The sequence below is a fragment of the Ascaphus truei genome, chromosome 5 (genome assembly GCF_040206685.1).
Source record: "Ascaphus truei isolate aAscTru1 chromosome 5, aAscTru1.hap1, whole genome shotgun sequence".
Lineage (NCBI taxonomy): Eukaryota > Metazoa > Chordata > Amphibia > Anura > Ascaphidae > Ascaphus > Ascaphus truei.
Window position 1 is genome coordinate 115,614,915 of NC_134487.1, and position 27,732 is coordinate 115,642,646.

The 27,732-nt window shown below is 44.5% G+C and overlaps 1 protein-coding gene across 4 annotated transcripts in view; it reads right to left on the reverse strand.

The window, feature by feature from the left end:
* TMTC2 (transmembrane O-mannosyltransferase targeting cadherins 2) overlaps positions 1–27,732 on the reverse strand; it is a 374,233-nt gene that overhangs the window by 138,794 nt on the left and 207,707 nt on the right. For 3 of the 4 annotated variants that reach the window (XM_075600493.1, XM_075600492.1, XM_075600495.1), the window contains exons 5-7: positions 27,101–27,186; positions 26,462–26,646; positions 25,105–25,183 (exon numbers count right to left, since the gene is read on the reverse strand). The exons of the other annotated variant lie outside the window; for it this stretch is intronic. In XM_075600493.1, the coding sequence (XP_075456608.1) occupies positions 25,105–25,183; positions 26,462–26,646; positions 27,101–27,186 (350 nt within the window). The remainder of the gene's footprint in view (positions 1–25,104; positions 25,184–26,461; positions 26,647–27,100; positions 27,187–27,732) is intronic. 4 annotated transcript variants of the gene reach the window in all.

Below are 27,732 nucleotides of genomic sequence, written 5' to 3' on the forward strand. Positions count from 1 at the left end.
CAGCAGCATACTTTTGAGCACACTAGAGAAAACAAGAACCAAGCCCTAGATATCAGTGCTCAAGATCCATAAAACAATAAAGGCAATGAATATAAGCTTCTCAAGATTTATCAATTTGCCCACTCTTTGACAAAGCGCAATGCGCGAAACGCGTTAGAGTGATTGAACTGTTCTCCATGTGGACACCACGATAAATAAAGATGTTTTAAATATAGATTTTGGAGTTTGCCTTTGCTATGCTCTACTTTTTACCTCCTAGATACTTTTGAGCACTACTGCACTCACCTGTAGCTAATTATACTCGTCAACACTCTCCTGGCTTCCTTTAAAAGTAGACAACTTCCACTTCCTAGTTGTCCGTTCAATGTGTCTTGTGAACAAAAAGCCAGGGAGCTTGTGCACGCTCAGATACATGGAATATATGCAATGCTAATATCCTATGCAATGTATAGGAAGGCAGCCAGGGGGTCATTAGTTACAGCTGTGAACAGCAGAGCTCAAAAATATGCTGCGACAGTGGAGCTATCCAGTAGCTGGTTTAGCACACTGCTGCATCTCCTGCCTTGAATAGCAGAGGTTATTTATTCTGAACCTGTTGATACTGACAGTACACCCTTCCTCACAAAGTGCCTTAGGACCTGGCTTGTAAGTACAGGTGTTATGGAAATCTTTTAGGAGGTGTGGAGTGTGACCGAGTGCCACATGGGCCAAAAGGAAAACGCACTGGGTGATGTCACGGCTTCCTATTTGCCCAGAGGGCCCGGGAGTTCTGGCACCCCCTACAGAGGTAAGTACCTCCATCAGCTGGTGCTCCCCAGAGCTGAAATGAATGGGGTTCAGCTCTGGGGACCCCCTGCTTCAATACTGTATTTAAAAAAAAAAAAAATTAAGAAAAAAAACTTCTTGGATTGCCTCTTTGATACTAACTTTCTCAGTTAGGATCAAAATGTTACCAATAGCTATGGAACGGTTCGAGTTCACCTAATTCTCTTTTTTTAGGTGTTTGGCCTCTCCTTTTAGGTTCTGAGCTCCTTACCAATCCTCCAATTAGAAAATATGTATAAAAAAAAACCCTTCTAAAATTGAGACAAGGTACAACTACGCTTGACTCCATCCAGAAACACTGCTGAGAATTACAAATACTTTTACAGGATGAAAAATGTGAGGACTCATGTTAAAAGTATTGCTCAGAGGTGGACACTCACAGGGAAGTACCTCCCCCCGCTCTTTCGTTGAACCAATTTTAACTTTTAAGGCCCACCGACAATCGGTTTTTGGGTTCTAATAATTAAAAAAAAATCTTTTTCTATGACAATTGCTGCACATTTTGTTCTATTTTGGGATGTGTTTTTGCATTGCTGCACTGGCTTCTACCAGTGCTTTTCTATAACTACTACATATGGATATAAGTAAATAGAATTGTGCATTTTTGTGCAAACATTACCCGTGGATTGATCCTTCTTTTTAAGCACTGGAGTCTAACCACAATAGGTTTACAACATTGGGGGAATAGGAGAGGCCTTTGAATCTGTGCACACAATGACATCACTTTTTACACCCAACGGGCGTGTTTTTTTCCCTCCTCACTTTTATAAAGTTGCTGTTTGTCTCTTTACACAAATACTTCTATATTATGGTAGTTTGAAGTTCATGGGACACAAACAAGAGGTGTATGTAAATAATGACTTTTCACTAAGGAATGTGTCCTTCATAATGCTAAGGGAATTGTATTTCTGTTTTTCGCCAGTTTTAATTGCACTGTATCGTAAATGGCATACATGCTTCAGCTTAACCCTTTAGGCACTCTGATGGTGTTTAGTCCACAAGAGATATTATTATGCATTTAGTGTTGATACTTGCTTAAATTGAGTTTACCTTAACGGGGAAAGCTGGCTTAAATCCTTTTTTTTAAATCAAAAGATGCAATTAAATTACAATTCTTAAAAGGCTTAGGATCAAAATGTAGAATTACACTAACAAATTGCATGGCAATTTAGGAGTGCAGAGTTTTTGTATTTGTTTTCCATTAATTCCAATTCTCTTTCCCTGCTACATACACCATAAAGGTATTAAAGTTATACAGTGCTACTGATATATTCAGTTATAGGGGTAGGTCTGAGCTCACCTAATTCTGTTTAGCTAACTAGCTCAAGTAACACAACAGCTGATAAAAAAGTATGCTTTTAAAAGGAAAATTAAAGGTTATTAAAATTAAAGGTTATTTTAAATGACATGGATTTCAAATAGATACCTGTTAAGTTTTTGTCTTTTTTTAATGCTAACATGCATAAGTCTATTACTTATTTCTGTTTTTTTTTTTTTTAACCATATTACACTCAATGTAACACTAACATTTGCAAGTTGGCAGGTTATTACTAATATGAGAATAAATATCACAGCTTGGGTCACACCTTGGGATATTTTCCTTTACTCTTCATGCATGGAATAGCAATAAGTGCTAAATGTGAACTTCATATCATGCCACAAAAAAATATAAAATGATTTTTATTAGTTTCAAAGTCATATTTATACTTCACAGTTGCATGTTCCAACCAACTCATGATGTGTATTCAATAGTTCTACTCTTAGGATTACATTTATGTGGTCTCAGACAATACTGTAGCTCTAGTTTCATTTCCACAAATGGTTAGCACAAATCCATTAAATATCATACGTGTGTTTTTTTAATAAATCAGTTCTGTAGTATTGGATAATACTAACTGCATTTTTTTTTATTCAACTCAATGCCATTTTTTTATGCGTTTTTATATATATGGAGCATCCTTTGATTTTATAGCAGGTTTTAGCCACCCTCCCCAGCAGTGCAAGATATTGCAACACTCCTATTTGTGATAATGTGTTGCCAGTGTTTTAGCTGTAAACTGTAACAATAGGCAATGTTACCTTAGCAAGCTGATTAGTTAGGCCGCGCTTATAGTGCTGGCGACGCAACGTCGCCCAAAAACAAATGCATTGCCGCCGCCGCGTGCCCTTATCGTAAGCGCGAGGGCGACAATGCGATGGAGCGACGTCGCGAAAACTGGTAGCTGGCAAAATTTGATTTTTCAAGGGCTGTCGCATCATGTGACAGCCCTTGAACCAATCAAATGTCAGGAAACCCGCAACGCTGCCGCCCAGCAAAATATAACTTTCGCCTGTGGCGACGGCTGACGTCACCCGTCGTGTCGCCGTCGACGGCACTATAAGCACGGCCTTACACAGACTGAAGGACTGAAACTGAAAGGCGGCCATTACGTGAACCCTGAGAAGTAGGATCCTTGCTGACCGATCACAGGAGAACAAATCGATCAGCAGCTACTGTAGGAAATCAGTTTTTAATAAAGGCAATAAAATGATACATATATTAAAATAGATGGCCTCTTTAAAACATGGATATAAAGTCATAAAATATTAATGACCTACAGAAGTTGAGCAGAATGAAATGAGGGTATAGCCTAAACCAGGGGTGCCCAAACTGGGGGCGCAACATTTTCTGGGGGGGGGGGGGAGTGTGGCACTTAAAGAGGCCCCATGCTCTTCCCCAAAGCATTTCAATTAAATGCTATCGGATTGTGTGAGGCCTCTGTATAGTCTCTTACCGGCTTTCCCGCAGCTTCTGGTGACACGTCGCCATGACACCGCGGGGTCACATGACTTTGTGACGTCAGAAACGTCGGAGAAAAGGTAAAGGTAGGAGGGGGGGCAGCAGGCAGGGAGGGCACAGACGAAAAAGTTTGTGCACCCCTGACCTAAACCACCAACATTTAAGACATGTATGAATGAGCAAGATAATGCAAAATTATTACAAAGGTAGTGTTTGCCTCAGACAGCAACTGAAATTGTGATTAGCAGTCTGTCCAATCAAGACACTCAAATCGTCTTGTTAAAAAGAATCCTGAATTAGATATTTTCAAAGATGTTGCCATATTTGTAAAATGCCAACAATCACCTACAGTATCAGGAATTAAACAGCACATTAATGATTTATCTCTAAGTGGAAGTGTTATACAAAGAGAGTCAAAGTCCCCTGTCTACAAAGGTTAGGTAGAAATGTTCCCACAGGAAACATTGACATTTTTTTTAGTATATTGGGTGCAGTTTTTTTTTGCACCACTTGTACACCCGGGGGAATTGAAATTGTAAATATACTACATGGTATATCATCATTAAATAAAAGATAACTTATATTTATTTATACATTTGATATATCTGTAGCCCCTGTAAGAAAGAGCGGGCTACTTATCCTTCTCCTACTGGAGTAAGCCCTGGTAAAGGCAGGCGCCAGTAGTAACCATGGGTTTCCCCCCCTCACCAAGCCCTGCTTTGAGTGATAGAGGTAGGCCCCTGACTGTGTGGAAGGCATAGACACAGGGGGGGGGGGGGCTGCTGACATCATAAGGGGCAGGGCTGTATCTATTTAGTGGGCTGTCCTGTGTGTGTGTGTCAGTTCTGGAAGGTGTTGAGTCTGAGGAGTTCGGTGAGAGTTCTGTCTGTGGAGTTGGAGTGTCTGGCTGGACAGTCAGAATCTGGAGAGCAGTGTGTCTGTTCTGAGCAGTGAGAGAACCGTCAGCCTGAGAGTGCTGTTGGAGCAGAGAGAGAGAGAGAGAGAGATGATCCTTTGAAAGCTGAGCGTTCAGCTTGTCAGTCTGTGGAGAGTCTGGAGGGAGTCTGTGGAGTTATGTCCTGGGAGCTGAGGAGTGACGTGCTGGTCTGAAGTGGAGTAGGACCCAGCAGAGCTAATGGCTGAACTGAGAGACCACGTGTAGAGTGAGAACGGTGCGTGGAAGAGATGCTCAGAGCCCCATCTGAGTAGAGCTGATACAGCTACAAGTGGACCAATGCCCCTCACCCTGCAGGGGGTGTTGGGGGATATCTAGCCTCACCCATAGGGCCTACCCTGGGGGTGGAGGCAGGGGTATTGAGGCCACATCCAGACCATCCTGCTGGGATACAGTCTGGAGGAGAAGGAGGGAGGAAGAGACCTTGTTCATATGTGGAGGTACTGCTGCTACTGAACTGCTGCTGTGTATGAGCTAAGAGACAATAAAGACATTGCTGTTTTACACAAAGAGACAGGGTTTTCTCTGTAAGGGTCCTATCCCACATCCCTGGGACTTATGGAGATGGAGGCGCTGCACCACAACCACTAAAGAATGGAGGCATATACCCCAGAAGCCTGGCCCTGTTATCCCCCACACCAACGCGGGAGACTCAGGCCCTCCTGTTCCAAGCAGGTATGCACCACCAAATACATGTAGCCAGCCCTCAATACACCTTAGAGACACGATCTGTGTCTGGGGGGGGGGGGGGAACATGGGCTACATATCATTTCTTGAATCATTGGTTGCACATATCCTCGACTATCAAGCAAAAACGAGAAGTATACACAACAAATAATCTTTTCAATAAACGAGAAGTATAGTTTAAAAAAGAACCCAAAGAAACATCAATTTGATATTTTTGTGCACACTGAACAGGGAACTTATTTCATACCCCATCTTTCTTTTATAATCTTATTTTCTTTATAAACTCACAAGAGAAGGCAGTGTAGAGAAAATATTGGTCTCAGGTGTTGTTTACCACCTAATTGACCAATACAATCACAACTTCAAATTCAATGATCTAGGGCAGGGGGGCGCACTTTTTTTTCCCCTGTGCACCCTCCTCCCGCCCGGCGGTCCCGTCACCTCCATGCCCCCCCTCTCCGGCATCATGACGTCACGTTGCCATAGCAACGCGGTGTCACAACGCCGCGTTGCCATGGCGACGCGTGTGAGAAGCCGCCGGAGCCAAGGTAAGTCAGGTTTACAGAGACCCTGCAGCTCCCCCGGCACTTAATTTAAGTGCCTTTGGGAAGCGCGCAGGGCCTCTGTAAACCCCCCGGTCCCCCCCCCCCACTCAGTCTCGCGCCGCCCCTAGGGGTCACGCCCCCCAGTTTGCACACCGCTGATCTAGGGAAAAGAGAAATAAATAATATAATGTATTTTTCTCATGGTGAGAGGGCAGTGCTAGTTTTTGGAATAAACATGTTGTAACCAGATGAATGCTAAAGCAACTGTTAAGCTATTCTAACTGCTAGACCAATTTGTCAGATTTCGTTTCACTTTAAATTTATGATTGCATTGTTCTTGCTCTTTTGAGGCTGTATACATAGCTGATCATAGTGTACTAGTATTGTCTCAATCTTTTTCACTTTGTTTAATTTTTTTTACTGCTCAGCTGTAATTGATTTACAGTCAAATATTATTTTACTACGCTTAGTGGAAAACTTTGAGTAGAAACCCAGAGAACTTGGATGAAACCTTTCTTCTCAAATTTTGCAGCCACAACTTCTTTGGCTGGTTGGTCTGAGCAGTATGCAAAGTTAAAATAATTAGAATACCAACACAGAATTCCCTCTAGGAACAACATGAATCCACCAATTCTAATCCCAGCTTTACAAAGGGGGTGCAAACTAGATTCAGGAAAATAATATTAACCTTTGATGTTAAATCAAGTGAACTCTTTATAACTAATTTTATTAAAAACCTATAAAAAAAAACTAATATGCCTGCAGGGCATTGGCTCTGAGCTGTGCTACATGTGGCCTGGCCATTCCATGCCAGACAAGTTAATTAGGGTTTGACAGTGAATTGTTTATTTTCATGGTGGTGTATTTATTGATAACGTGGCAAGTGGCTGATGAATAAGAAGACTACATTCATGTCAGCCCAGTGATTTTCAAGCATCAGTAATTAACTGCAATACTTCATTATTTTCATCTGATTCATCTGTATTTTCATCTTATGTCATTATTCCCCACACACACACGCACAACGATTATATTATCATGAATCAGAAAATGTAGTAAAGATAACAGTGATTTGCTGGAATATTCAACACATTTTTTTTCAAATCATTTTAGTAGCAAAGTGGCCAAGGACTGCATCTCATTCAAGGATTGTATCACTCAAAGTATTAATTAAGAATGACAGGAAATATGTTAGTTAATCTTTCGTTCATATTTACTTTAATAGTCCCTGATATTGCACGTCAGAAAGGCTCAGAAATAGAAATTAAAAAATAATGTGTATATATTATTTTATTCATTTAGTGCATTACAATGACACATTTATAAGCAAAATGTTTGCGCCTCAGAGTTAGAGGCCAGCAAAGCATCGCGACATTCCTGCACTGAAAGCATTCAACAACAGATTGTTTGATCTGTCAAAGTATTTAATAGAGTTGAAGAAAAACACTTTATAGGGGGCTATATAGCAAAGTATCTGTCCTGCTAAACTGGCAAAATAAACATATTCAGCAAAGAGAAAAATATCATTGAATGTAACACAATTTTATTTGATCATTCTGATTTTCACCAGTTTAGCAGCACAGAAACTTTGATATATACAGTAGTTCCTATAAGGGCAACTGTCTGATGGGGGTATTAGCCCCGTAACCATTTTGGGAGATTAAAAAATGTTTTATTTTTGTTTCAAAACATAGTGACTTAGTTTATACCCTGATTTAGTATTAGAAGAAACATTTAGAAAGATAATAACATTGTTCAACATAAAATATGCTATTTAAAAGGTACAGTCAGATCTAAGACCAGTCAGCCAATGGCAGTAACACGTTTAATAGATTAGATGTAGATAAATGGTACTTTTAAAAAGACACAATATTTAGGCCCTTAAAGTGGGGCCATTTCATAAGACACCTTATTGCCCATTGAAGTGAGTATTTATGAAAGGATGCAATGGTAAAGCTGCACTACTTGCCTTTGTTGATCTTTTTAAAATTAGATTCAGCATAGAGTTGAGCAAAAATAACTAGTAGAACTTTTTCTAAAATAGGCAACTAATATACTGCTTGGTGGGTCCTAATTTAGCAATCTGCAGGCACGCATATAACATCATAGCAGTACAAACCATGCAATACAAGTGCAATTTATATCATGATAAATCTAATCTTGCACGATCTGTTATACTGAATTCTACATACATTAAAGGCATCTGGTAAAGATAAACGAATGTGCAAAGTAATGTTTTAAAGCATCAGAAATAGACACTCAATGTTCAGTTTGTTGCTAGAAAAGAAAACTTTCACATTTTAAACTAGATTCCAGAACCAGCCAAAAAAATGTATTGCATTATCATGAATAGCAGAAATCCATAGTTCTGTCCCACGTTTCAGTTGTAAAATAGCAGCATAACACTGGCTTACTTTTTCGCACCACTAAACTCGTAGAAATACAAATTACTGTAACAGGTGGGCCCATGCGGTTTAAAGACCAATGTAATACAATAAACTGTACCGTATTATGTTTCCAGGAAAGGAAAAGACATCTAAACCCAAACCTGATCCTTAAGCAATCTTAATATTGGCATTAAAGTGTTCAAACTCCCAACGGGATCATTATATCTTTTGATCCAAAGTTTTAATTGAAACTTTAAACAAAATATATTTCTTTCCTAATACAGCTGAGCTAGACTGTAACCTTTGTAGTACATGCTGTTATGCCAGACAAATTAATCTCCCTAACCTCAGTATGCAGTGTCTGATTTATGCTCAAAGATTAATGTCACAGAAAGCAATATACCGGGACAGTTCCATGTTAAATGTGATGGGATTTTACTATGAAAAATAATTTAAAAAAATAAGGTAATTGGTAATATAAATGTTTATATTAGAACTGGGCTGTTTTTAATTTCCATAATCGGTTCCTCATTTCTAATATGCTTTATCAGATATCCCCAAAAGTTCCTAGCAAGGTCAGAAACCCTTGCATAGCCTTACTGTAACAATGCGGGTACACAAAACACTTCATTATGCTTATTGATACAGTGCGTTTCACTTTCTATTGATGGAGAGGAGATATCTGAAGACAAGAGAAACAGCTCATATCTTTACTAGCTTGTTACTTTATTTCCTGCAGCCCGCTCTACTTAATAAACAAATGTACGTTTTCTATTTTTAATATACCACTGTTGTGGACTCTCTTTATTTTGATGTATTCATTTTTGGGAGGATGGATAGCACTTCCCAGACCCAGGTGCGCCTAGAGGTTTTTTTTCTAGAGTATTTGGGGATTTGTCTGTCTGACATTTGATTTATTTTTTCTTTTTCTCTGAAGCTGTTCCAATCGTTTGAGGTCCGATCTTTACTAGCAACATTAACTGTAAATAGTAATGTGATCAACTTTACTTTGTGCCCAGGACATCCGGAAAACCAGGCACGAAAATATTCTATGAATAAATAAAAACAGGAAGGGGGCGTTTTTCACCGAAGTCCAAGTCATTATCAATGTGCACGGGCTTCAAATAAGCTATTAACAACTGCTAATGGCTAAGTGCATAAATACAAAATAACTGTTCTTGTCAAATGTATTGTGCAATATGAGAAGTCACTGATTCCATTTCAGCACACTTGGCAAAGTAAGTCCCAATGAGAAGACAGGAACAGACTTGTAGTTAAGTTTTACTTCTAAACAAAAACAAGCATTAAGTATTTCAAAAGCAAGTAAACAGACTTGCTTGCCAATAATAAAAGCCATAGAAGCAATTTGAGGAAAAGACTGTAGGAGAAAATAAGAGATGTAAGAGATTAAAACTAACACTGGTGCTAAATGTACTGTTCATTTGAGATTTTAAAAAGTACAAAATGAAATAGATGAATTATTTTTGTATTTATTCATATCAATAGGAAATGATGCAAAGTGACCAAATGGATGCTGTCAATTTCTGACTGACCAGACAGAACTTGAAATGTATATTTAAGCTAAAGGAACAAAACATCTTTAGAAGTCATCCGTTTTGCTACTAAATATGTTAGCTTTACAAATATTGGAGATGCTTTGCATGCTGCAATAAGTGCACAAAAAAGATATATGCCAATAAAGATGGACGTGTGGTGGGTAAAACCCTCAATAAATTAGAACAAGAAGTAAATGCAGAGGAAAAAATGGTGTAATTAGCGCTACAAGCTGAAGTAGTTAATAAATCAAGTAAACAAAAATAAACAATATGTGCAACAATTTAGACTAAAACCTTAAATTAATAAGGCAAGTCTGCCGAGAATAACTAACCCAAGACACAGTCACTGAACTACAGAAAACAACCAATACAAACAGGCGCCTTAGAAGTCCAAAATTGGTCTGTATAGAGTCCAATTGGATGGAATTGCAAGAAAAAGTATGTTCACTCTTGTGCTTCCAGAATCCACAGCAAGATGTTACGTGGCATATGTAAAACAAGCAGAAAAAAACACCATAGTGCAAAACTGCTGGTTAAATACACAGATACACAAGACAATACAAGACAGACAAAACAAGATAGACAATGGACAAACACAAGCAAGGCTGAAAAAGAATACAAAGAGTTAATTTAATATACATATAATTTAAAATAACAATAAGGAACAATGGCAGATGACTAATCCGGTTTGGAAAAAACGGAATCCTACTCACAAAATGTTTGCAATAATTGCGCAGTGATCGGGAGGTAAGATGGTAACTCCAATGGCGTCGGGTTGATGCAAGGGGCAGTATTATAGAGTTCATCCCTGAACAGAGTGCAGACGACTCACGAGAGTTCGATCGCATACTAGCAGCAGGAAGAGGCGTTTTTTTCCAAGACCAATCCCTAGTGACATATTTCCGGTCCAGGAGTGAGTGACAGCGTTCGGAGCAGTTCCTGTAGATCTTGCATCAACCTGACGCCATTGGAGTTACCATCTTACCTCCCGATCACTGCGCAATTATTGCAAACATTTTGTGAGTAGGATTCCGGTTTTTCCAAACCGGATTAGTCATCTGCCATTGTTCCTTATTGTTATTTTAAATTATATGTTTATTAAATTAACTCTTTGTATTCTTTTTCAGCCTTGCTTGTGTTTGTCCATTGTCTGTCTTGTTTTGTCTGTCTTGTATTGTCTTGTGTATCTATGTATTTAACCAGCAGTTTTGCACTATGATGTTTTTTTCTGCTTGTTTTACATATGCCACGTAACATCTTGCTGTGGATTCTGGAAGCACAAGAGTGGACATACTTTTTCTTGCAATTCCATCCAATTGGACTCTATACAGACCAATTTTGGACTTTTTAGGCGCCGGTTTGTACAGGAAGTAAATGCAGTTTTATAATATTGTTTCCTTTTGTAGAATAATTACAAGTATAGTAAATGTAAATGGCAAAGCTTTAAAATCTGACCAGCCCAGGGGGGCAATTCACCTCCTGCCCCCCAGGCCAGCCCGCCCCTACTAAGCATCCTGACAGTGCAGCATTAAAAGAATAAAGTTGAAAAAAGAGAAGATAATGCGCAATAAACCGATTATATCAGTACCCCAAAAACCTCAAAAGATAGTGGAAAAAATGGGGTTAATAGTATGGGAAACAATGCAGCTGATAGAAATGATGGCTCACCGCAACAGAAGATACAAGATATAGGGAAAATACCAGTGCAAAGAATCACATAATATAGATAATCATTATTTTTTTTTATGATATCTAGATAAAAAAAAAGAAAGCACCGCAGTGCCCCACAACAACTAATGTGTCAGTAAAAAATAGAAACATGAGAAAGATACAAGTTTACCAGTCGTCCCTCTTGGATGGGAAGAACTTGCTGCTGAAGAGAAAAAAAACTTGCCACTTTGAAACAAGAGAGTCCTATAGTAACAGTCCACACTTATTGAAAAAGAGGCCACGCCGATAGGGAATGCACCTGCTCTCGGCTCCACGATGAAAGGGCAGCTCCCGTCTTTAGAGTACAATGAACCAATTCGTCTCCACTTCTGTCTCGGCACTGTGACAGTATACCGCTTACACTCCCGCTCTGCTCTGTGACAGTATACCGCTTACACTCCCGCTCTGCTCGGCACTGTGACAGTATACCGCTTACACTCCCGCTCTGCTCGGCACTGTGACAGTATACCGCTTACACTCCCGCTCTGCTCGGCACTGTGACAGTATACCGCTTACACTCCCGCTCTGCTCTGTGACAGTATACCGCTTACACTCCCGCTCTGCTCGGCACTGTGACAGTATACCGCTTACACTCCCGCTCTGCTCGGCACTGTGACAGTATACCGCTTACACTCCCGCTCTGCTCGGCACTGTGACAGTATACCGCTTACACTCCCGCTCTGCTCGGCACTGTGACAGTATACCGCTTACACTCCCGCTCTGCTCGGCACTGTGACAGTATACCGCTTACACTCCCGCTCTGCTCTGTGACAGTATACCGCTTACACTCCCGCTCTGCTCGGCACTGTGACAGTATACCGCTTACACTCCCGCTCTGCTCGGCACTGTGACAGTATACCGCTTACACTCCCACTTCTGTCTCGGCACTGTGACAGTATACCGCTTACACTCCCGCTCTGCTCGGCACTGTGACAGTATACCGCTTACACTCCCGCTCTGCTCGGCACTGTGACAGTATACCGCTTACACTCCCACTTCTGTCTCGGCACTGTGACAGTATACCGCTTACACTCCCGCTCTGCTCGGCACTGTGACAGTATACCGCTTACACTCCCACTTCTGTCTCGGCACTGTGACAGTATACCGCTTACACTCCCGCTCTGCTCGGCACTGTGACAGTATACCGCTTACACTCCCGCTCTGCTCGGCTCTGTGACAGTATACCGCTTACACTCCCGCTCTGCTCGGCACTGTGACAGTATACCGCTTACACTCCCGCTCTGCTAGGCACTGTGACAGTATACCGCTTACACTCCCGCTCTGCTCGGCACTGTGACAGTATACCACTTACACTCCCGCTCTGCTCGGCACTGTGACAGTATACTGCTTACACTCCCGCTCTGCTCGGCACTGTGACAGTATACCGCTTACACTCCCGCTCTGCTCGGCACTGTGACAGTATACCGCTTACACTCCCGCTCTGCTAGGCACTGTGACAGTATACCGCTTACACTCCCGCTCTGCTCGGCACTGTGACAGTATACCGCTTACACTCCCGCTCTGCTCTGTGACAGTATACCGCTTACACTCCCGCTCTGCTCTGTGACAGTATACCGCTTACACTCCCGCTCTGCTCGGCACTGTGACAGTATACCGCTTACACTCCCGCTCTGCTCGGCACTGTGACAGTATACCGCTTACACTCCCACTCTGCTCGGCACTGTGACAGTATACCGCTTACACTCCCGCTCTGCTCTGTGACAGTATACCGCTTACACTCCCGCTCTGCTCGGCACTGTGACAGTATACAGCTTACACTCCCGCTCTGCTCGGCACTGTGACAGTATACCGCTTACACTCCCGCTCTGCTCTGTGACAGTATACCGCTTACACTCCCGCTCTGCTCTGTGACAGTATACCGCTTACACTCCCGCTCTGCTCGGCACTGTGACAGTATACCGCTTACACTCCCGCTCTGCTCGGCACTGTGACAGTATACCGCTTACACTCCCGCTCTGCTCGGCACTGTGACAGTATACCGCTTACACTCCCGCTCTGCTCTGTGACAGTATACCGCTTACACTCCCGCTCTGCTCGGCACTGTGACAGTATACCGCTTACACTCCCGCTCTGCTCGGCACTGTGACAGTATACCGCTTACACTCCCGCTCTGCTCGGCACTGTGACAGTATACCGCTTACACTCCCGCTCTGCTCGGCACTGTGACAGTATACTGCTTACACTCCCGCTCTGCTCGGCACTGTGACAGTATACCGCTTACACTCCCGCTCTGCTCTGTGACAGTATACCGCTTACACTCCCGCTCTGCTCGGCACTGTGACAGTATACCGCTTACACTCCCGCTCTGCTCGGCACTGTGACAGTATACCGCTTACACTCCCACTTCTGTCTCGGCACTGTGACAGTATACCGCTTACACTCCCGCTCTGCTCGGCACTGTGACAGTATACCGCTTACACTCCCGCTCTGCTCGGCACTGTGACAGTATACCGCTTACACTCCCACTTCTGTCTCGGCACTGTGACAGTATACCGCTTACACTCCCGCTCTGCTCGGCACTGTGACAGTATACCGCTTACACTCCCACTTCTGTCTCGGCACTGTGACAGTATACCGCTTACACTCCCGCTCTGCTCGGCACTGTGACAGTATACCGCTTACACTCCCGCTCTGCTCGGCTCTGTGACAGTATACCGCTTACACTCCCGCTCTGCTCGGCACTGTGACAGTATACCGCTTACACTCCCGCTCTGCTAGGCACTGTGACAGTATACCGCTTACACTCCCGCTCTGCTCGGCACTGTGACAGTATACCACTTACACTCCCGCTCTGCTCGGCACTGTGACAGTATACTGCTTACACTCCCGCTCTGCTCGGCACTGTGACAGTATACCGCTTACACTCCCGCTCTGCTCGGCACTGTGACAGTATACCGCTTACACTCCCGCTCTGCTAGGCACTGTGACAGTATACCGCTTACACTCCCGCTCTGCTCGGCACTGTGACAGTATACCGCTTACACTCCCGCTCTGCTCTGTGACAGTATACCGCTTACACTCCCGCTCTGCTCTGTGACAGTATACCGCTTACACTCCCGCTCTGCTCGGCACTGTGACAGTATACCGCTTACACTCCCGCTCTGCTCGGCACTGTGACAGTATACCGCTTACACTCCCACTCTGCTCGGCACTGTGACAGTATACCGCTTACACTCCCGCTCTGCTCTGTGACAGTATACCGCTTACACTCCCGCTCTGCTCGGCACTGTGACAGTATACAGCTTACACTCCCGCTCTGCTCGGCACTGTGACAGTATACCGCTTACACTCCCGCTCTGCTCTGTGACAGTATACCGCTTACACTCCCGCTCTGCTCTGTGACAGTATACCGCTTACACTCCCGCTCTGCTCGGCACTGTGACAGTATACCGCTTACACTCCCGCTCTGCTCGGCACTGTGACAGTATACCGCTTACACTCCCGCTCTGCTCGGCACTGTGACAGTATACCGCTTACACTCCCGCTCTGCTCTGTGACAGTATACCGCTTACACTCCCGCTCTGCTCGGCACTGTGACAGTATACCGCTTACACTCCCGCTCTGCTCGGCACTGTGACAGTATACCGCTTACACTCCCGCTCTGCTCGGCACTGTGACAGTATACCGCTTACACTCCCGCTCTGCTCGGCACTGTGACAGTATACCGCTTACACTCCCGCTCTGCTCTGTGACAGTATACCGCTTACACTCCCACTCTGCTCGGCACTGTGACAGTATACCGCTTACACTCCCGCTCTGCTCGGCACTGTGACAGTATACCGCTTACACTCCCGCTCTGCTCGGCACTGTGACAGTATACCGCTTACACTCCCGCTCTGCTCGGCACTGTGACAGTATACCGCTTACACTCCCACTCTGCTCGGCACTGTGACAGTATACCGCTTACACTCCCGCTCTGCTCAGCACTGTGACAGTATACCGCTTACACTCCCACTCTACTCGGCACTGTGACAGTATACCGCTTACACTCCCGCTCTGCTCGGCACTGTGACAGTATACCGCTTACACTCCCACTCTGCTCGGCACTGTGACAGTATACCGCTTACACTCCCGCTCTGCTCGGCACTGTGACAGTATACCGCTTACACTCCCGCTCTGCTCGGCACTGTGACAGTATACCGCTTACACTCCCGCTCTGCTCGGCACTGTGACAGTATACCGCTTACACTCCCGCTCTGCTCGGCACTGTGACAGTATACCGCTTACACTCCCGCTCTGCTCGGCACTGTGACAGTATACCGCTTACACTCCCGCTCTGCTCGGCACTGTGACAGTATACCGCTTACACTCCCGCTCTGCTCGGCACTGTGACCGTATACCGCTTACACTCCCGCTCTGCTCGGCACTGTGACAGTATGCCGCTTACACTCCCGCTCTGCTAGGCACTGTGACGGTATACCGCTTACACTCCCGCTCTGCTCTGTGACAGTATACCGCTTACACTCCCGCTCTGCTCGGCACTGTGACAGTATACCGCTTACACTCTCGCTCTGCTAGGCACTGTGACAGTATGCCGCTTACACTCCCGCTCTGCTAGGCACTGTGACGGTATACCGCTTACACTCCCGCTCTGCTCTGTGACAGTATACCGCTTACACTCCCGCTCTGCTCGGCACTGTGACAGTATACCGCTTACACTCCCGCTCTGCTAGGCAGTGTGACAGTATACCGCTTACACTCCTGCTCTGCTCTGTGACAGTATACCGCTTACACTCCTGCTCTGCTCGGCACTGTGACAGTATACCGCTTACACTTCCGCTCTGCTCGGCACTGTGACAGTATACCGCTTACACTCCCGCTCTGCTCGGCACTGTAACAGTATACCGCTTACACTCCCGCTCTGCTCTGCACTGTGACAGTATACCGCTTACACTGCCTCTGTACTTGGCACTGTGACAGTGTACCGCTTACACTCCCGCTCTGCTCAGCACTGTGACAGTGTACCGCTTACACTCCCGCTCTGCTCAGCACTGTGACAGTATACCGCTTACACTCCCACTTCTGTCTCGGCACTGTGACAGTATACCGCTTACACTCCCGCTCTGCTCGGCACTGTGACAGTATACCGCTTACACTCCCACTTCTGTCTCGGCACTGTGACAGTATACCGCTTACACTCCCGCTCTGCTCGGCACTGTGACAGTATACCGCTTACACTCCCGCTCTGCTCGGCTCTGTGACAGTATACCGCTTACACTCCCGCTCTGCTCGGCACTGTGACAGTATACCGCTTACACTCCCGCTCTGCTAGGCACTGTGACAGTATACCGCTTACACTCCCGCTCTGCTCGGCACTGTGACAGTATACCACTTACACTCCCGCTCTGCTCGGCACTGTGACAGTATACTGCTTACACTCCCGCTCTGCTCGGCACTGTGACAGTATACCGCTTACACTCCCGCTCTGCTCGGCACTGTGACAGTATACCGCTTACACTCCCGCTCTGCTAGGCACTGTGACAGTATACCGCTTACACTCCCGCTCTGCTCGGCACTGTGACAGTATACCGCTTACACTCCCGCTCTGCTCTGTGACAGTATACCGCTTACACTCCCGCTCTGCTCTGTGACAGTATACCGCTTACACTCCCGCTCTGCTCGGCACTGTGACAGTATACCGCTTACACTCCCGCTCTGCTCGGCACTGTGACAGTATACCGCTTACACTCCCGCTCTGCTCTGTGACAGTATACCGCTTACACTCCCGCTCTGCTCGGCACTGTGACAGTATACAGCTTACACTCCCGCTCTGCTCGGCACTGTGACAGTATACCGCTTACACTCCCGCTCTGCTCTGTGACAGTATACCGCTTACACTCCCGCTCTGCTCTGTGACAGTATACCGCTTACACTCCCGCTCTGCTCGGCACTGTGACAGTATACCGCTTACACTCCCGCTCTGCTCGGCACTGTGACAGTATACCGCTTACACTCCCGCTCTGCTCGGCACTGTGACAGTATACCGCTTACACTCCCGCTCTGCTCTGTGACAGTATACCGCTTACACTCCCGCTCTGCTCGGCACTGTGACAGTATACCGCTTACACTCCCGCTCTGCTCGGCACTGTGACAGTATACCGCTTACACTCCCGCTCTGCTCGGCACTGTGACAGTATACCGCTTACACTCCCGCTCTGCTCGGCACTGTGACAGTATACCGCTTACACTCCCGCTCTGCTCTGTGACAGTATACCGCTTACACTCCCACTCTGCTCGGCACTGTGACAGTATACCGCTTACACTCCCGCTCTGCTCGGCACTGTGACAGTATACCGCTTACACTCCCGCTCTGCTCGGCACTGTGACAGTATACCGCTTACACTCCCGCTCTGCTCGGCACTGTGACAGTATACCGCTTACACTCCCACTCTGCTCGGCACTGTGACAGTATACCGCTTACACTCCCGCTCTGCTCAGCACTGTGACAGTATACCGCTTACACTCCCACTCTACTCGGCACTGTGACAGTATACCGCTTACACTCCCGCTCTGCTCGGCACTGTGACAGTATACCGCTTACACTCCCACTCTGCTCGGCACTGTGACAGTATACCGCTTACACTCCCGCTCTGCTCGGCACTGTGACAGTATACCGCTTACACTCCCGCTCTGCTCGGCACTGTGACAGTATACCGCTTACACTCCCGCTCTGCTCGGCACTGTGACAGTATACCGCTTACACTCCCGCTCTGCTCGGCACTGTGACAGTATACCGCTTACACTCCCGCTCTGCTCGGCACTGTGACAGTATACCGCTTACACTCCCGCTCTGCTCGGCACTGTGACAGTATACCGCTTACACTCCCGCTCTGCTCGGCACTGTGACCGTATACCGCTTACACTCCCGCTCTGCTCGGCACTGTGACAGTATGCCGCTTACACTCCCGCTCTGCTAGGCACTGTGACGGTATACCGCTTACACTCCCGCTCTGCTCTGTGACAGTATACCGCTTACACTCCCGCTCTGCTCGGCACTGTGACAGTATACCGCTTACACTCTCGCTCTGCTAGGCACTGTGACAGTATGCCGCTTACACTCCCGCTCTGCTAGGCACTGTGACGGTATACCGCTTACACTCCCGCTCTGCTCTGTGACAGTATACCGCTTACACTCCCGCTCTGCTCGGCACTGTGACAGTATACCGCTTACACTCCCGCTCTGCTAGGCAGTGTGACAGTATACCGCTTACACTCCTGCTCTGCTCTGTGACAGTATACCGCTTACACTCCTGCTCTGCTCGGCACTGTGACAGTATACCGCTTACACTTCCGCTCTGCTCGGCACTGTGACAGTATACCGCTTACACTCCCGCTCTGCTCGGCACTGTAACAGTATACCGCTTACACTCCCGCTCTGCTCTGCACTGTGACAGTATACCGCTTACACTGCCTCTGTACTTGGCACTGTGACAGTGTACCGCTTACACTCCCGCTCTGCTCAGCACTGTGACAGTGTACCGCTTACACTCCCGCTCTGCTCAGCACTGTGACAGTATACCGCTTACACTGCCTCTGTACTTGGCACTGTGACAGTGTACCGCTTACACTCCCGCTCTGCTCGGCACTGTGACAGTATACCGCTTACACTCCCGCTCTGCTCAGCACTGTGACAGTATACCGCTTACAATCCCGCTCTGCTTGGCACTGCGATAGTAAACTGCTTGCACTCCTGCTCTGTTCCAACACCGGTCAGGGAATGCACCCACTCCCGGTCAGCAGCTGTCAGAGATCACGTGACATCAGGCAGGGAGGTCTGTCAGAAGGTGGAGGCACCTTATATGGAGCTGCTTGCCGTTGATTAGACACCATTTAAGCCTCGCTTTCTAAGTGTATAGTGACAAGAAGCCTAAAAGGCTATAAAGTGCTAATTATGGAGAATGAAAAGATATAAAATAACACACTATCAATTCCTACGCGTTTCGTATCATTTAAGGAGATGGACACTTGAACATGTCCGTAATATTCGAATTGGTCTGGAGGTACATAGTGTCTCTAGACATTTTAAAATCCATCATTCACAGGATCCTGCATTTCTGAGATACAAAGGCATCCAACATATACCTATTGATAGGAGAGGTGGAGGTAGGGTTAAAGCACTCTCAAAAGAGGAGAGTTATTGGATCTTTCAACTGGATACTATGACCCCTAAGGGGTTAAACAAGGATCTTGATATCATCTCTATAATTTAACACTTCAGTTGATGCCGGTATTCTTTTTTTGCCATGTACTATCTATCTAAATGGTATTCTTATCATGGATTGATTTAGTATGGCTTTTTGACATTATAAAAGAATATCTGTATGGTTGATTTTCTCTTGTGGCTCTCATGTTCTCTTGGTCCTTTCAGATCTTTGAGGATTATTTTTACTTCGTCGCTTACTACTACCCCAATGTTTAGTTTAGAAATACAGTTGGGATTTTAAAATATTATATAATTATGCATTATTTCAGTGTTTTTCTGAAGAGATTGGATCATGCTGGTTCCACTCATCGCTGGTATTTTCCCTACACACATTTTTATAATACGTTTAAAATACCAAGTAGCTGTTCTGCAGATAAAAAAAGAGAACATATCCTTACTGTTAATTTTTCTTTCCAAATCCCTCCATGTATGTATGTATGTCTTTATTTATATAGCACCATTAATGTATATAGCGCTTCACAGCAGTAATACACATGACAATCATATAAATAACAAATAATAAAGATAAGACTGCGTCACGCTAGCGCTGAGCGCGCAACGCTTGCCGAGTTTAGTTCTGCAATTTAAATTGTCCCGTCCCCGCTCACGCGGTGTGCGCGCATGCATGCTCTCCCAAGCTTGGCACTTGGGGATACAAAAAACAAAGAGAGTTTGAAGCACGCTCAACAAGCCCCCAATGCCCCCATGCGTGTGCTTGCAAAATAGCCAAGACACCCGACGCTCCTGTTTGGAGAGATGGTGATGTCACCGCTCACAAGCATGAGCATGGTCATCGCCAGCGGGGCCACAGCCTAACACGTAATGAGAAGTGCTTCAGACACAAAAGTAACATTTAGGAAAAGGAGTCCCTGTTCCAAAGAGCTTACAATCTAATTGGTTAGTAGGAAGAACATATAAAGACAGTAAGAGGGCGTTCTAGTAAGTGCGTCTGCAAGGGGCCAAGGTTTATGTATGAGGTGTAGAGTATCAGCCACGGAGCTACTCATAGTCTTCGTTAAGCAGGTGTGTTTCAAGGTGGGTTTTAAAGGTGGCTAGAGAGGGTGCTAGTCGGATATTGAGGTGACAAAATAAATGGGAAGTAAGCCCCTACTACTTAGGGATAGGATCATCCTTCCAACTTAATGATCTTGAGACCCTAGCACCTTAGTTAGACGTCTAGCCATGATAAGGATGTCTCCAAGCAGTCCGTCAAACTAGGGCAGGAGCAGGGGCGTAGCTATAGCCCAGGCAAAGATCGGGGGCCTGCGCTCTTGGAGGGCCTGCTCTACTCCCCCCCCCCCCCCATCAGCAGCCCATTTGTCTCTCTTTAGATAGAGACAGGCGTGGGTAGACGGTATGCTGCGGCAGCGGGCCCCCGGCGTTAAACAGATAAGCCGCCAGCTTGTTACACAGGCAGAGCAGGATGGCAGGGGAGGAGCGAGCACTAGCGGTCTGACCCGGAAATCTTTCTTACTTCAGGTGTCTGCTTTTAGAGCGCGCTCCTCGACGGCCGTCCTGCTCTGCCTGTGTAACAACTGCTCATTCCTCTGCCGGCTTATCTTCTGTTTAACGCCGAGAGCCCGCTGCCACATACTATCGCCCCGCGCCTGTCTCTATTACAGGTAAGCATGGAGGAGGAGGGGAGATCTGATGAAGAGGGCAAGAGTTGATGATGAGGCGGAGAGCTGATGATGAGGGAGATAGATGAGGAGGAATGATGATGAGGAGGGATGATGAGAGAGAGGACTGGGAGAGGATAGGGAGTAAAAAATTGCACTCAGTACTATCTTACATTACAATGCTGATTTATTTAAACTGTACAGTGAATTTTACACAACTTGAGAAGAAAAAGCTATTGAATCTCATTGTGGATGGGTGCAGAGAGATTCCCACCCTTTACTTTACACAGAGGCGGATTTCCCATTAGGCCCGGGCTTAGGGCAGCAAAAGCGGTCTGCCCCCATATACATTTGCCATACTCTCGGGCCTAATGGATCCCATCATTAATGTGTTTGCTGAGTGAAAAGTGCGGAAACGGAACTTCTGATTTAAAAATAAATGGTGAGTACATGAGTAATCTATATTTTAGATATAATCTATATTTATGTGTGTGCTGTATATTTAATTTTGAAACAACGCAATACATATACTTATAATGGGGCCCTGAAAAATTGTTTGCCCAGGGGCCCGTGCATGTGTAGCTACATCACTGGACAGGAGCCATCTGGAATAACTGTATGCAGTATTTTCCTCGCAAATTTAGCCTCACCTGGAGGAAAAAACTTAAAATGTATACTTCTAGTGCCCTATGAACATATTTCATGAGGCCCATGTGGCTGCCTTGCAAATATCTTCCGTCTTAATCCATCTTGCTATAGAAGATAACTGAGGCAGTATAACCTCTCCTTGTCCCAAAGAAAAGGATAAATAATTTCTCTGATACTCTATAATTCTCTCTGTGGTTAGCATAATGGGATATTGTTCTCATCACATCTAGACAGCGAAGCTCTTTTCCTCCCATTGGGATTAGGACAGAATGAAAGCACAATTATCTCTTGATTCATAAGGGACAATACCAAATGCGTTTGAATTTGTGATACTGTATGTATCACTTTGTACTCGTGCATTCAGAAATATGGAGCTCTGCAGGATAAAGCTTGAAGCTCACCAATTCGTCTGGTCATGGTAATGGCCGTAAGAAACAGCTTTCAAATTCAGCAATTTATCTAATAAATGTAGTAGTGGCTAAAAAGAAAGATTTGCTAACACTTCCAAGACGATATTCAGATCCCCAGCTAGAACTAGGACATACTTGAAAACGAGAGGTAACTCTCACTGTATTACTGTACTTCCTGGTAAAACATTTTATAAATAAATAAATAAGAACTAGAGGGTGTATTCTGGGCCTCAAGTTTGCAACCTCCTTCATGAAGAATTTGATATTTTTTCTAAATTGCAAGTGGTGTTTCAAAGTATATACAGTACAGTGCCGATACATAGATCTTAAGGGAATTCAAGCTAGGACCCTTATATCCTTGCTCAAAAGTAGAATATTGTTTCTTTAGAAAAAAAAGTCTGCCTTAAAAGCTCTCTGATCAAAGGCTTGACCTGATCCTGGATCTGTAATTGGTTGATGTCCTGGCTAACTCAACCCACAAGAGGGAGTGGTCTCTTGCCATGCCCTCAATACATACTTTCAAATGTGTCCTGCACATGGTCTAAAACTACTTCTGGATGTGGAATCTCACTTTCGGTTTGACCTGATTAAGCATCAAACTCCATCCTCAGGCTCTAGGGTTGACAGGTGTCCAGTACAGTATATAACTGGACTGTTCTGGATTTGGACACTGTCCAGTAAAAAATTAGAGATAATACTGGGCATGTTTGTGTCCGGTATTACCTCTCTGGACACCGTAACCTGACCAGCTTGGGGGGGCTGCAGGATTTTGAAGAGCAGGGAGAGAGCAAGGCTATTGCTAGGGAGCTGGGCAGCTTCCTCCATCCTGATTGGCTGCTGATGGGTAATTTAGCCAATCAGGAGGAGGAGTGGATCCAAGGAGAGGTGGAAACAGCATGGAGAGGAGAGGGGTGTGTGTGTGTCAAGCACATCGCTCCTTTCACCATGTGTCCAGAATTGTTGGAGAAGCCACCTGACAACCCTATCAGGCTCGCCTGGTGACCCACACAAAAGACAACCATGTGCAAGTATATACTGCTACAGTCCATAGACAGCGGCAGGTCCAGGTGTGGCTACATTCTCCAGCTAGCAGTGCAACTCCGGGTACAGACCCAGATAAGGTGGCTGCGTGAGCAGCCTGAAAGCAAGACATCCATGAGGCTCCGAGAGAGAGCAACTCTGTTACCCAGAGGCAGGTAGGACCAAAAATAATGAAGGTGCGAGGGTCTGTTATGTTGGAAGGATGGCCCTACTCCAAAGTAGGTGAGGCTAACTCCCCATTTCTATGCACTGTCATAGGGAACAATAGAGAAATGAACATTTTCAAAATCTACTGATATTGCACCAGACTTCATTATGAATATCTGCTGTTCAAATGTTCTTTTTAGCGAGAAGTGGCTTTCTTCTGGCCACCCTTACAAACAAACCATATTTGTTCAGTCTTTTTCTAATTGTACTGTCATGAACTTTAACATTTAACATGCTAACTCAGGCCTGTAGAGTCTGAGATGTAACTCTTGGTTTCTTTTTGCAATTTCTCTGAGCATTGCACGGTCTGACCTTGGGGTGAATTTGCTGGGATGTCCACGCCTTGGAAGATTGGCAATTGTCTTGAATGTTTTCCACTTTTGACTAATCTTTCTCACTGTAGAATGATGGACTTAAAATTGTTTGGAAATGGCCTTATAACCCTTCCCAGATTGATGGGCATCAACAATTGCTTCTCTAAGATCATTGCTGATGTATTTCCTCCTGGCATTGTGTTAACACACACTGAATGCTCCAGACCAGCAAACTGCTAAAACTTCGGCTTTTATAGAGGTGGTCACACTTGCTGATGATCAATTAATCAAGGGCATTTGATTAGCAGCACCTGTCTGCTTCTTAGTATCTTAATTCCTATGGAAGCAGTAAGGGTGTACTTAGTTTTTCACACACAGCTTCTCCATTTTGGCTTTATTTTTGTTAAATAAAAAATGACACGGTGTAATATGTCATGTGTTGTTGTTCATCTGAGGTTGTATTTACCTAATTTTTAGACCTGCTAAGGATTGTTATTATGTCCTGATATATAAAACCATAGAATTCAAAGAGGGTGTACATAATTTTTCACACCAATGTATGTGTATATACACACACACACACACACACACACACACACACACACGTAACGTGCGTGAATCTGGTTTGGGTGTTAATGTTTTGTACATTTAAAATGTTTGCACTGTGGAAGGTCAAAGTCAACTACTCTGTACAACCTACATTATTGTGAATACAAAAATATGGCAGGCACTTAAAGTCATTTTGACTTGAACAGTATCGGCAAGAGGTTGTACCTAGTATTGCATTATATTAATAATATGGCATATTTTAATGAACAGTGCAAGAACCATTTTTCTCTTAATCTTTCCCAGTGTCGGCTCCTTGTGACCTTGGGCAAGTCACTTTATCTCCCTCAGGCACCAAAAACATAGATTGTAAGCTCCACGGGGCAGGGACTGTCTGCAAAAATGTCTCTGTAAAGCGCTATGTAAAAACTAGCAGCGCTATACAAGAATAAACAAGTATTATTATCATCTTCAAATATGGTAAACTACAGTTATATTCATTGTACATATAGTGGTAGGGTTAACAACCAGTTAAGATAAAAGAATACTTGCCTTCTTACAAAGTTCTGCAGTTACTGGCAAAACAATTTATTGACATTAGTACATTATCTTTCATTGTTGCTTCAGTTGCCCATAGTATACGGTCCTTACCCATCATGTTGTACAAGCTTTGTGGTGCAAACTGCCTTGGCATTTTCTGTATTGCTTCTTTATATACAGTAAGGGCATCCTGATATGAGAGGAAAAAAATAGAGATATAAAATGGAGATAAAATGTATTGTAAAGCAAGTGTAATCCCCCCTCTCCTGGTGTCGTTACTAAAAGTACACTAGTAGTTAATAGAGTAGAGGTTAAGCTCCACCCAGTGGTGACACAAGGTGTAAAGGACAGGAACCTAGGATTCTAGGAGAGAGTTCCAGCATGGCAGCAGAAGAGACGTACAGTTTCAGAGTGGGGGGGGGGGGGGGCGGAGGCACAGTGCTTACAGAGGCCCCGTGTTCTTCCCCACAACATTTAAATTAAATGCCGGGGAAGCGCGAAGCCTCTGTAATTCCCTCTTACCTGGTCTCCAGCTGCTTCTGGCGATGCATCGCCATGACAACGAAGCGTCATATGGCCCGCGTTGCCATGACAATGCAACATCACATGACGTCAGATGATGCCAGAGAAAAAGAATGGGGGGCTCGAGCATGGAGGGAGAGCCGGCAGGGGGGCGCAGACAAAAAGTTTGCACACCCCTACCCCAAAGTATAAATTTAGGTCAGGCTCCCCTTTTATTGTATTTCAGTGGACAATTCTCCATTACTAAGGATCCTTTAGTAAGTGAATGTCCAAGAAAGAGAATGCAGACATGCCTCTAAGTTGGCCAAGCAGAAGTGCTATCAGGATGTCTGGAAATCAGCCCTACAAGCAGATTCCCACCCACAGTGTTCAGAAGATAAGAAGGGAGGAGAGGGGGACGGGTCAGACCCATCAGATGAGTATCACTAAAGTAACCAGAAGCTACACCTCCCATGTGTATTAAGAGTGGGCACTCAGGGAAGACCTGTATAAGCATGAATATCAGTGTGGATGAAAACACGTGCAGCCATGTCAATTAATGATGTACTGTGACTGCAGTGTTTCGAAGCGTGGTAACATTAATAAAGATTGAGTTTGAACTACAAATACTCCTGGCGCCCATCTTTTCCTTCGTCGAGCAGCAGACCACTGACAGCCCGAGACAAAGTAAATTATTGTGGATGCCTTCTACACCACTACACTATATAACCTCCCTAGGGAGCCGGGCAGGGAGGGCAACTCTGTCAAAATTGTGAGATAAAGTATTGAAAATTGATACCTACAGTACCAAAAATCTGTTTAATGGTCACTAACCACCATGTAATATAAAATAGCCACATACTGTAATTTGAAGGGGCTCTACCCTTTCACGAGTGTTTCTGTTACTGTAATTCACTACTGGATTTCCATTCATAGTCTGCAGTTTACAAATGAGGAGGAAACTCACCTCATGTTGTCCTTGCTCATGATATAATTTCCCCAAGTTATAAAGGCAACTAGTCACAGAGGTCTTATGAGCATTTGGATCTTTTAAATTTTCATCTGGGATTTCTGAGCACTTTAAGAATGTTCTTCTGGCTTCTTCAGTTCTTCCCTGATTCATTAGGATTATACCTGTATTCAAGTATGCCGCTGAAAAGACCATTTCGAGAAAAAAAAAATATTACTGTAGTTTAGTATAAATGATAAAACCATATAGTACAGTACAGTATAGCACAAAATAATCTGAATGAATTATTCATGCAGATAAAGATTTGTATGGGTAATAACAATCAATTCACATACTTCAAAATAAGGTACCCTCATATATTCAGTACAAATAAATAATAGCCCTGAGAAATTCTTGTGAACATGGGCTGCCAATGTCTTTTCTTAAGGAGGACCACCACAGGCGATTGGTGGTTCAGCCCACATGCTTGTTCAAAACCTTTCATCTCTACAAACACTGCCAATTAGGGTGCCAGTTGTAATGGTGGTTTTGCGGTGAGGTTTTAGTCCTTCATCTTATTTCAAAAAGGCCTCAGATGATAATGATTTACAGATGTTGATGAGGAAGATAAAAATGTAAATTCAAGACATCACTTACATGCTAGTGTAGGCCTGCTACCAATTGCCAACTTGTAGTAATGTAGAGCCTCAGAAAACTTGCTGCTTTCCTGGAGCAATAACCCTCTATAATAAATACACATAAAAGGAGAGGGAATGATTGTTTGAAACTGATAAAGTTATTCAGATAAAAAAAAATTGTAACATGTTTTAAACATTCAACTTTTAAAAGTAGACTGTGTTATGGTTGTTGTCCAAACTAAAGTTAATCCAATGAAGTAGTATATACTGTATGAGTCAAAATAACAAAGATGGAAGACACTACTTCAGATTACATTCTCCTACCAATACTGTATATTCCCAGATTGCTAGAATAATTCAAGTATGTTCTAAATTATTTGTCAACTTTCGAGGAGTCATACATTTGAGCCACTGTCTCTGCTAAGTTGTACCGGCAGTAACCCTATTGCTGAAAAATGGGTTTATATGGTCAGGCTGGCATTTACTCAAAAGTCACATCCCTGATCAAACAAGTTACTAGTAACCATGCTATACGAAGCCAATGAGGCAGGAAAAAATATTGCATCACTTTATTGACTACAACCGTGGGATACTTTTGTAGTTGGGCCCGGGCTGTACATTACAAGTAAAAGCAAATGATGTAAAGAGTCA